Raw genomic sequence first — 12,330 nt, forward strand, 5'->3', positions numbered from 1 at the left:
ACGCATATATTTTTTTAACCCTTCATTAACCGGATTTACGTCATCGATGACGTCGACTATGTCGACTAGTCGGGACAGCTCTATTTGGGATTACTGTCTGTTTGTGGATTGGACAGGAGGATTCAGGAGTTACTGTTGTTAGGACAATGATGGTTGTGGATTTTGCCACCTTAGCGTCAAAAGGGGCTCTTGGAGTCTTTATCAGTCGTGTTATGAATTGAATATCGGGTGTTCTCCGGTGTTCCTTGTGTTGGGACAGGGCGTCCCGCCATATTTTGTGGACTGTCCGGGAGAACTGATTGCGAGAGTTGGTGGTGCAGATGTCGGCTTGTCACCGTCAAACTTGCTCAGTCAATAATGACGCACACATTGGGCTTCCGTGATAAGAAAGCGTCATGTATCTTAATGTCGTATGTTCTGCTTAGTTTCCTTAAACTATGGTATAAGTGCTATTTATTTTATATTGGGTGTGTTACAGTAATACAAACAGTCAAGACAGTGAATACGAAAAAAGATACTATTCCCCGATTGATTAAATTAAGTGTGTTAGAATAATGCAAACAATTAGTCGGTGCCTACAAGAAAAGGTACTATCTCCTTCAGGCAGAATCTCAAACATTGACCAACTTGGCCTAGATTAAGATTTATTCTGTGGACGCGATGCCCAAATTAAGCGCCATGGAGCTTTGAAACCTTTTGGCCAATTGTGTTGAAAATTGGTTCTTTACTCAAAGAACATTAAGAACACGGGGGTGATCTGCAGGCACATTGGTTGTGCTTCAGCCATGCGAAAGGCTGAAGCTACAACCAGGCACTTTGAACTGTTCAAAAGTGAACAAAATACAGCAATGTTCAGCTTGAACAATATTAAAAAGGTAATAATAATGATATGTAGATAATAATAATAATATATAAGCATAAAGTATTTTATGCACTTTTATTATTATTCGTTAATAGTTCTATTCCTCTGTGATTTTGTATGTTGTTTTATGTACCGAGAGGAGCTGAAGTATTTGCACCCCTTGTGATTTTGCAAGTTCACCCACTTAGAAATAGGTACAGGTCTGAAATTTCAATCATAGATGCATTTCAACTCATAGAGACATAAGCTGAAAAAAATCTGGAACTCACATTGTATGATCTTTAAAAATAATTTATTTGTAATTTACTGGGTTTTAAGTATTTGTACCCATGAGAAAATCAGTGGTAATATTTAATGCTTACATAGGTCTGACGCTTTCTGTAGTTCTTCACCAGGTTTTCACATATGGGAACAGGGATTTTGGCCTAGTCCTCCACACAAATCTTCTCCAGATCTCTCTGGGGCTGTTGTTGAGAGAGTTGAGAGTTTCAGCTCCATCCAAAGATTTTCTATTGGATTGAGGTTTGGAGAATGGCTAGGCCACTCCAGAACCTTGATATACTCTTTACGCGGCCACTGCTTGGTTAGCTTGGCTGTGTGCTTCGGATCATTGTTATGTTAGAAGAAGCAGCCACGACTCATCTTCAAGTCTCTGACTAAGGGAAGGAGGTTGTGGCCGTGTGGTCGTAAAGCAGCCCCAAAGCATGAGATTTCCACCCTCAAACTTCACAGTGGGGCTGGTGTTCTTGTGATTGTACTCAACCTTCTTTTTCCTCCACACACCACGAGCAAAGTTTGCACTACAAAGTTATGCTTTGGTCTCATCTGACTTTCTCCCATGACCCCTCTGCATCATTCCAATGGTCCCTGGCAAACTTCAGACAGGCCTTCATATGTACTGGCTTCAACAGGGAAACCTGAGCAATGCATGATTTTAAACCATTGCACCGTAGTGTTCTACTGACAGTAGCCTTTGAAACTGTGCATCCAACTCTCTTCAGGTCATTGACCAGCTCTTGCCATGTAGTTCTAGGCTGAGACCTCACTTTTCTCATCATGAGTGATGCCCCACGAGGAGAGATTTTACATGGACCACAAGGTAGATTATCAGTCATGTTCAGCCTTTTCCATTTTCTAACAATTGCTGCAACTGTTGATTTATTCTCACCAAGCTGCTTTCCAATTGTCCCATAGCCTTTTCCAGCTTTGTGAAGCTCAACATTTTTTTCTGGTATCTTTCGAAAGCTCACTGGTCCTGCCCATGGTAGCAGTTGGATTATGACTGACTGTGGGGTACACAGGTCACAATAATGAGCTCAAACGGGTGGTGGGTGGGTGGTTACTCATGGGATAAAGTTGCTTTAAATTAATTAAAATTATTGCTGATTCTCAGGGGCAACCGGGTATGTTGTCCCGGGCCTCAGGACCATGCGGGCCCCTGAAAGACCCTTAATTTATTTTACTTACATTAACATATTTTTTATTTAAATCATTGTCTGATTAAATATCATGTTCTACTTGATATATACTTAAATTCTATCATATTAAATATTTCAAATCTTTTTTTTTCTCTTTTTTTGCTATGCATTGTCTTGTGTTTGTCAGTGACTATAGCTGGAGGAGAGCGAGAAAATAATAAAAACTACCTACGCTCCACCATATCACAGGGCAGGCTTAACAACCTAGCCACTGTTACCAAACTGCACTTTTTGGTGAGTTGCGGTGCTCTCAACTCCGCACCGTAGTGTGGAGTGGACGGGTGGACGGCTCGTTTGTCCTCAGTTCATCCGGGTCTTCCTTTAGGAAGGTAGCGAGGTGCATAAAAACGCAGAGACACGTCGAATGGCTTTTTGCTGGAACTTTTACCAACAATGGGGGACTCACAGCCACTCAACTCAGCGCTACCGCGCAATAACTCCTACCTCACCACCTTACGCTCCCCACCTCTTCGTCTGCGCCAAATTTGTAAAGCCGGTTTGTATTGTAGGGGACAGCGGCCCCTTGGGGATGCCGGTAACACCATGCTCTCTATTGAGCGTAAGGTTGCTCAAAGACTGGATTTCACTGATGTTATAAATGACTTTGCTGTCAAAAAATCTAGGCGCATCACTGTTTGAGGGGATTGATAACCCCAGGTATGTGGAGGGAGCAGGCACAGGATGTTTAGTTATACTGTTTTATTGCTTAGCAGGCAGGCATAGCACTCTCAGTTGTATTGTAATGTAGCCTACATGGGACAATAGATGGAAATTGTTTGTTAATATTGTGTCACATCACATTACGGTCTGTAAATTTACAGTGCCTTGCAAAAGTATTCGGCCCCCTTGAACCTTGCAACCTTTCGCCACATTTCAGGCTTCAAACATAAAGATATAAAATTTTAATTTTTTGTCAAGAATCAACAACAAGTGGGACACAATCGTGAAGTGGAACAAAATTTATTGGATAATTTAAACTTTTTTAACAAATAAAAAACTGAAAAGTGGGGTGTGCAATATTATTCGGCCCCTTTGCGTTAATACTTTGTAGCGCCACCTTTTGCTCCAATTACAGCTGCAAGTCGCTTGGGGTATGTTTCTATCAGTTTTGCACATCGAGAGACTGACATTCTTGCCCATTCTTCCTTGCAAAACAGCTCGAGCTCAGTGAGGTTGGATGGAGAGTGTTTGTGAACAGCAGTCTTCAGCTCTTTCCACAGATTTTCGATTGGATTCAGGTCTGGACTTTGACTTGGCCATTCTAACACCTGGATACGTATATTTTTGAACCATTCCATTGTAGATTTGGCTTTATGTTTTGGATCATTGTCCTGTTGGAAGATAAATCTCCGTCCCAGTCTCAGGTCTTGTGCAGATACCAACAGGTTTTCTTCCAGAAAGTTCCTGTATTTGGCTGCATCCATCTTCCCGTCAATTTTAACTGTCTTCCCTGTCCCTGCTGAAGAAAAGCAGGCCCAAACCACGATGCTGCCACCACCATGTTTGACAGTAGGGATGGTGTGTTCAGGGTGATGAGCTGTGTTGCTTTTACGCCAAACATATCGTTTTGCATTTGGCCAAAAAGTTCAATTTTGGTTTCATCTGACCAGAGCACCTTCTTCCACATGTTTGGTGTGTCTCCCAGGTGGCTTGTGGCAAACTTTAAACGAGACTTTTTATGGATATCTTTGAGAAATGGCTTTCTTCTTGCCACTCTTCCATAAAGGCCAGATTTGTGCAGTTTACGACTGATTGTTGTCCTATGGACAGACTCTCCCACCTCAGCTGTAGATCTCTGCAGTTCATCCAGAGTGATCATGGGCCTCTTGGCTGCATCTCTGATCAGTTTTCTCCTTGTTTGAGAAGAAAGTTTGGAAGGACGGCCAGGTCTTGGTAGATTTGCAGTATTCTGATGCTCCTTCCATTTCAATATGATGGCTTGCACAGTGCTCCTTGAGATGTTTAAAGCTTGGGAAATCTTTTTGTATCCAAATCCGGCTTTAAACTTCTCCACAACAGTATCTCGGACCTGCCTGGTGTGTTCCTTGGTTTTCATAATGCTCTCTGCACTTTAAACAGAACCCTGAGACTATCACAGAGCAGGTGCATTTATACGGAGACTTGATTACACACAGGTGGATTCTATTTATCATCATCGGTCATTTAGGACAACATTGGATCATTCAGATATCCTCACTGAACTTCTGGAGTGAGTTTGCTGCACTGAAAGTAAAGGGGCCGAATAATATTGCACGCCCCACTTTTCAGTTTTTTATTTGTTAAAAAAGTTTAAATTATCCAATAAATGTTGTTCCACTTCACGATTGTGTCCCACTTGTTGTTGATTCTTGACAAAAAAAATTAAATTTCATATGTTTATGTTTGAAGCCTGAAATGTGGCGAAAGGTTGCAAGATTCAAGGGGGCCGAATACTTTTGCAAGGCACTGTAACTGTCCATCTCAAAATGAATAATTTGAAAATTTACACAGTCATTGCTTGCAAAGCGTTAAAGTACTGTGTATGTTGTCGTGACAAGCCCGGTGGCAGGGGTGGGGTGTGGGAGCCCTATAATTGTCTCTTGTCCCTGGGGCCCTGCAAGTCTGTTGACAGGCCTGCTCAGGGGTACAAATACGTATGAACCTCAGTAAATTAGAATTTTTTTTTTTTTTTTAAATCATACAATGTGAGTTCAATTTTTTTAGATGTCTCTATAAGTGGAAATGCATCTATGAGTGAAAGTTCAGACCTCTACCAATTTTCGAAGGGTGAACTTGCAAAATCACAAAGGGGTACAAATACTTTTGCTCCTCACTGTATGTTGGCTATAGAAAAGACACAATCTTCCCCCGCTGGGATGAGTATTTTTTTCTATTTTTAACTTACACTAAAGCAACGTTTACGAGTTTTTTTCCCCTTCATCTAGCCTACCAATAAATCAGGGTTCAATCTATTGTCATGCAACATGATAAAAAACAAAGAATGACATATGCACCTCAGGCCAGCATTAAACGAGTTAGTTAATTCATCTAAGTATATTTCTCTCCATAATCTATGTACAGATGGGTGTTTGGCTTCATCAAGGCTGCTCTACCGGCTTCATTTAAAACTTTGGCCCGGTAATGCCTCATCGTTGCGGACATGTTTTTTGTTTAACACCAAATAGCAATAACAAGGCAGACACTTCGACAGCAAATTAGATGCTGTTTGACATTTTGACCTGTATTTTCAAACTCATATCGACAACAAATAACCTTACTTGACTGAGGGATGACTTCACACTGGGGGCAGCTGGCCAGTCCGACAGGTTTATCGAAGTAAGTGTACTGCACGCTTGCACAGTAGTGCTCTCCCTCTTTCAAATTGTCAATGGAGACTGAGGACACAGCATCTTCATATGCCTGTTAAAGAGTATACTGTAAATTTATAACATCACCATCCGATTATTTTTCTTGAATGTGGTCAAATCGTTTTCGCCATCTTGTTTTGAGTGTTAAATAAATCCGAAAAACTCTTCAACTGCCCTTTAACAGATTAATGCGTCAGATTATTCCACTGAACTAAAGTACCGTATTTTTACGACCACAAGGCACACCTTAAAGTAAAAAATTATCTCCAAAACGGACAGTGCCCCAAATAATGTTGTGCACCTATTGTGTGGACTGAGTACCAAAATGTGTCTGTCTGAATGAGCAATTTTTGAAAAGGTGGACGTAAGTGAAGCCCTTTTCACACGAGCGTCAGCCCAGTGTGAAGAGCGGTCCACGGTAGGGCTGAACGATATTAAACTAACATTGCAATTTTTGGAGGGTTTGCGAGATACATTGCACTAGAAAAACTAGGACTTCAATAGCTCTTTTCAGGAAGACTTTGGTTGACTCACCATGACCACACCGTATTCATTAGAGATGTCCCGATCCGATCACGTTATTGGAATTCGAGCCAATCGCGCCATTTTTCAGAGAATCAGAATCGGATGAAAAGGTTTAGGTATATATATTTTTTAGTGCTGTCAAATTTATCCCGTTAACGGGCGGTAATTATTTTTTTTAATTAATCTAATTTTAATTAAAATGGCAAGAGACGGCGGGTGCATGTGGAAACGGTAAGCTGTGTTGTCTAGTTTAACAAATGCAATAAATGAGACATGTAAAACAAATAAATTATGAAATAATAACAAATAGCAAAAGCGTTTTTATTGTCACCTTAACTGGAGGAGACAGCGGGTGTGTAGGTAGGTGGGCGGGGGCCGGTGAGCCGCGTTGTCCAACCAGTTCACTCACATGCACACCACCCTCAAATTTTTCCATCATTTCCTTCCTAATTTAAATAGTTACTGTCCTTCTTCCTATTTTTCAATACCTGCGCTAACCTTCTTGGACCCATGTTGATTTCTCACTCTCTTGCGGGAAAACAATGAACTTGCGACGCTGTCACAAATCGTCGTATTTCGAGCATGACATCATATGTTGAGACAAATGACGACTCAAATTTTAATTTGTCAAAAGAAAGAAAGATACAAAGATACACTTGTATAGTTAAATAGCCAAGTTGACAGTAACAGACATTACACATTATTCCCACTGATACTGATTAAGTGTCTTACCTCTAAGAGTTCTCCCTCTTTTCCAAAATAAATCTTGTGTTTTATGAAAGGACCTTCTTGAGTAATCGCACTGTTTCTACTTAGATGAAGAGTCAATGCACCAGGGCGCACACTCAAGCCAACTTTGGGGGTACAGGAGTTACCTGCAGGAGAAAAATAAAACAAAATAAGGTAGGTTATGTGTTGATTAGTATATCAGAATGAAGACATAAAATGGAAAAAAAAAAAAAACGTTTTTTAAACAAATTGATTCACGCTTTACCGTATTTTTGAGACTAAGTCCCCATTTTTTTCCTTCTTTCTTTTCATAGTTTGGCCGGGGGTGCGACTTATACTCTGGAGCGATTTATAGTCCTAAAAATACAATACTATTTTTTCTGAATGTATTGTTCTCTGTAAAATTTGAAAATTGAGCTTCGAGATCCTTTTTTAAAACCATAATCCGTGAAACTTTTTTCTGTTCTGATTTTTTTGTGTTCGATAAAATTGCTACATGTTGGTACATGTTCCTTACCTTTGGTAAAAACAATATACTTACTTTGTCTGCTACAGGCTATGGCGAGCTTTGAAGTCAGACCATGCCTCTCTGCTCGCACACCTAGCATGACACAGTCATGCTCTGCCCCAGTTTTCGTTGAAGTTACATTACAGGAAGAAGCATACATCTGCTTGCAGTTTGGGACGTCATTCCATGAATCAGAGTCAAAGCTGAATTAAAAAAAACAAACAATTTGAGTGTCAGATTTTAATTTTTTACACCACATTGCTTTATGATTTGATGTAATTCGGACTGATACTGTACACTACATTCAACGTCATATTTTTCATCGGTGGGTAAAACCTTTTTGATGGTGAGAGCCACTTTGAGCTTTGCTTAAACTAAGGGTTTGTATTTGGGTTTTTAAAAACAGCAATATTAGCACATAATCAGTGGCGTTCCTAGCCTACATGGTGCCCTGAGCGACAACACGCTTTGGCCCCCCCCCAAAAAAGCACGAAAATTCGAAAACGATTGCAAAACCCAACAATGGTTGACCCACAAAATACAGCGCATGAAGTATACTTAGCACAACCCAACAGCCAAAACACAGTATTTTCTGAGAATATTGCATTTATTCATGCTATCAAACCGGTTGAAACTGCACAACAATAAACACGCGCAAGAGAATATTCATTTAACATCACAAACATTAATAAAATATAGTAGAAATAATTTAAAAAGTCTGCAAGATTTTACTTGTGACTAGTTGGCTCAGCTGTGTTCACCACTACAGGGGCTCCGGTCAGAGAGCACAGAAATGAAATCAAATACTTTTTTGGGCTCGTGTACATTATGCATACACGTACACACATTTAATATCTGCTGAAAAACATACAGACATATAGTAAACATTCACAGACCTCTTAATGTGCTTAGCTTATGGACTCATTTGCTCCCAAAAACGTATAAATACGTTCCATTTTTAATTGTTTCAGTGTCCCAAAAATGTATTTATACGTCTTTTACGTTTTTTTTTTTTTTTTTTTTTTTTTGACAAGAGGCATCTCTAGGTTCTGTTGCACCTAAACTGCAATGCACAAAGCTCAAAATTCATTTTAAAGCAATAAACAGGCATGAAAATGCGTCAGGGGTTAAAAAGGTGAGAAAGGTGTGGAGGAAATATGTTCCGGCGTTCTGCACAAAATGTCCGCCGTCGTCAAAACGTCCTACATGTGGCGAATTTGACCATTTTAATTTTTCACATAAGGCTTAATATTCGAGTTAACGGGGGTTTAATTAGTTGAAGGAGTTGATTTCAACCACCATTGACTCGCGCTAGCTTAGCCACTCCGGAGCCCTGAAACTAACAAATAACTGTCAAACTGCACAGAATTTGTTCAAATCATTTCCAATGACTAATTAAACCCCGGCTAACTCAAAGATTAAGCCTAATGTAAAAAATTCTGAACTTCCCCTTTAAAATAAAGAAAAATGTTGTCTATAAAAGTTTTAGAGCAATAAAACAAACAAAACAAATGAATAAAATGAACAGGAATCCTTCAAAGTATTTCATAATGGGTCCAAATTATTTTTCGAACAGATCATGTGACTATAGAACCTTAGAGACAGCCGTTTGCATTGCTTAGCCAAAACTACAGCTGAGGAGGCAAGATGGATATTTAGAATTTCTTTAAACCTAAGCTTTCAAAACCCTCAACAACAACTGAGCTTGAACCGAGGATTGAGCACGAGCAGTATCAAAAAGTCCTGGCTGTCGTGTTACCTGTTGTGCTGTAATTCCAAGTGGTGCTTGAATTGGATGCTTATAGCGGTGGACAGTCTTTTTGAGCCAGCGCAAAGTTTGCAGCGCACGGGGATATTTTTGTTATCTTTACTGGACAAAAATGTGAAGTAATGGCTGTGTTTCCAGTGTGCAAATGCAGCCGTTTGTAGTATATCTCCTGCCTATTTCATTGCATCCTGGTGAGGTAGCAAGGCTATGTTGTTTTGGCCGCAAACTCCCAGCGCTCACGCATCATGGTAATACACGAGACCCTTTTTGTTCCATCCCCGATTAAAAAATGTGACATGTGATGTCACTCCTATGACTACAGTATTCTTGATTCTACACACATTATGGGGCAATAACAAAATAGTAACGCACAGGCATCAAGGAAAGTAATTTTACTCAGATTACTGATTTAGAAAAATGAACGCGTTAGATTGTTCTTTACTGAAAGAAAGTAATCAGATTAGTTACGCATTACGATACCGCGTTATTGACAACACTGCTTTTATATTACCGTTAAATACACAAGCTTGACACTACCTTAACCCTTGAGAGTCGAAGGACGCGCCGGCGCGTCCTCAGCGCACGTCGTCTTTGAAGCGCCCTCACGTTTTAATTACGTCACCCACATGCCGTTGGTTGGTCTCGTTTTAAAGTGCGGAAGTTGCGGTTTACTCTCGTTATTATTTGAAGTCAATCGACCAACTAGAACGTGAGATATTGTCATTTAAGTTTTATAGTTTTATTGTCCTCTCAAAAAAACATTAAAACGCTGCATGGATCATTTGTTTATGTCTATATTTCCATCATTTCTAGTCCTTTTTCAAAACGGAAGCTCCATGAAAAAAACACAAATCAAACGAACCCTTTCGAAGTCACAGTGGAAGCACAAAATGCGTTTTTTTTTTTTTTTTTTAATAAATATAACTGCGGTGCGAGGTTCAACCGAACGAGAGGGAGGAGGAGTGTTCTGAAGCAGCGAGGCGGCGAGCGACGGCCAGTTGGATACTGCTGGATCGAGCAGCGACTTTGTGTGACTTTGACAATGAACGGAAAACTAAATTTAGCGCAAGCAATTGTGCTTCTGATCAACTTGAGGAAGAGGATGGTCCAAATTCGTCATCATCGTCTTCTTCGGAAGAGTCCTCGAGTGAAGATAGTGACGGATTTGAACACGTGGGTGACGCCATCGACGAGCAGAGGTAAACCAACTCACTCTTTTTTTTCATGCTGAAAACGTTTCTTTTGAAAGTTTCTTTTGATATTGCAAGACAAAGTTAATTTTGATGCAATATAAGTGTGTGTTTGTGTATATAATAATAAAATGTGCATATCAGATCAAAGTCGTACGTGCACTGTGGGTATCCCAGGCAGGAATTTATAATTTGTGGTGTTCTTCTTTCTATATGAAGATTAGGGATGTAGCACATATTCAGCTATGGTATTCTTTCTATTGTCATACATATAGATTTCCATTATTATTTATTGCTGTATATATTTTTATTTTATACTTTATTATTTTCATAAATACTGACTTATTTTCATGTACATTTATAGTGACAATGAAAGCAAAGTGAAATGAAAATGGAAGGGTGGAAAGAGGACCGACACCCCATGGAAGTGTGAGCTGTGTGATGTAGCCGTGTCTAATTCCAGGACGAAACGGCTTTTCGGAGTGGCATGACTGAAAAAATTTTAACTTGTTTATTGTAAATATTTTTGAAAATGCTTTTCCCCCCCCAATGTTATATATATATTTTTTTCCCACATCAATCTTCTCAATTTGTGTATATAAATGTGTGTTCAAGAAGCTTGATTGTGTATACATAATTTTCATCAGGCGATTGGCCGCAATACCTAAACTCATAAAGAGATGGCCTCTAAACACTTTTTGTGTTAGATGGTATATATTTTTTCACTGTTCTTCACTGTTAGGTCTGCTGTATATAACCTGTTTTGACTGGAGCATGTATAAAGGCAAAAAACGCCTATGGCTATACCTGTTGTTTATGTTGAATTGTCAAATATAAGACTACTTATTCTAAATTTTTTTGGTTGAATGTTCATCCTAACATGTTGAATAAATATTACAAAGTTTCAAAACGGTTCGTTACGCATGTTTGGTTGTCAATTGGACATCAATATTAAAAATTTTGACAAAACGATTTTGGAATTTTTGGTCTTTTTGGGCCCAAAATGATGATTTATAATTGATCAGTGAAGGAAACAACAATTTGGACATGAAGTTCAAGGTGTCACAAAAAAAGGGACCAAACCAGGCCATCGTAAACAATTCTTTCTTTGAAATATAAAGGGAACTTCAAAGGCATGCAAAATCAGACAAAATAGGCCCAGACCTTAAAGGGTTAACGGGAGCTATTTTTTTCACCGGACGCTCCGGCAGTGTTCAACGCAAGCTGCAACGAACGGCAGTAACTTTGTCATACCACAAAATATGAAAACGAAAACCATTACTCACTAAATTCAATATGCTGGCAAATGCATTCATCTAAAAACAATTGGGAGTGATACTTTACCTCCTCCAGCGAATGTGAATTTGTGCTTAGTACAAGATCATCTCTCGCAATTAGCGATCTTTGACGCTCTTTTTTTTTTTTTCCTCCCCGCATACAAACTTGTTTCTCTCTCAGCGGCTGTGATTAACCTCAATGAAGTTGCTGTCATAGCTAAGCCTTGCCTATCATTCGTCTTTGTAAGTTTTTAGTAACTTTGTGTATTGAATTTGAAAGGAAAATGTGTGTTTTGTTTTTGACGAACTTTTTCATGAAGCTAAACTGTTGAAGCTACTCACATGCGGAAAAATACGAGTGTACAACGTTTTAAATGTATTCATTTGGTATATTTCAGTTACCACGATTTGAGAGCTCAATAAATTGAAGAATTTACGCCTTGCGTTTGGAGTGCTTGTTTTTGGGTTTGCTGGAATAGCGTCACTGACACACGCAGCATCAAACAGGGGAAGGGGTAAGCGCTGCCGCGCCAAGCTAATTCTGGCTGCATTTTCGACACATGAAAAATAACGAATACGTATGACGGAAAATTTGAGTGGTTTTGTAACCGCGACGTTTTCATAGCATGGTAATCCGTGAAGGTAA

General features: G+C 39.5%; 1 protein-coding gene across 2 annotated transcripts in view; it reads right to left on the minus strand.

Moving 5' to 3' along the window:
- The window catches only part of ifngr2 (interferon gamma receptor 2), a 30,704-nt gene that overhangs the window by 6,249 nt on the left and 12,125 nt on the right, over positions 1-12,330 (minus strand). For both annotated transcript variants that reach the window (XM_057853195.1, XM_057853194.1), the window contains exons 3-5: positions 7,483-7,652; positions 6,945-7,087; positions 5,598-5,739 (exon numbers count right to left, since the gene is read on the minus strand). In XM_057853195.1, coding sequence (XP_057709178.1) covers positions 5,598-5,739; positions 6,945-7,087; positions 7,483-7,652 — 455 coding nt within the window. The remainder of the gene's footprint in view (positions 1-5,597; positions 5,740-6,944; positions 7,088-7,482; positions 7,653-12,330) is intronic.

The sequence above is a fragment of the Corythoichthys intestinalis genome, chromosome 12, assembly GCF_030265065.1.
Source record: "Corythoichthys intestinalis isolate RoL2023-P3 chromosome 12, ASM3026506v1, whole genome shotgun sequence".
Taxonomy (NCBI): domain Eukaryota; kingdom Metazoa; phylum Chordata; class Actinopteri; order Syngnathiformes; family Syngnathidae; genus Corythoichthys; species Corythoichthys intestinalis.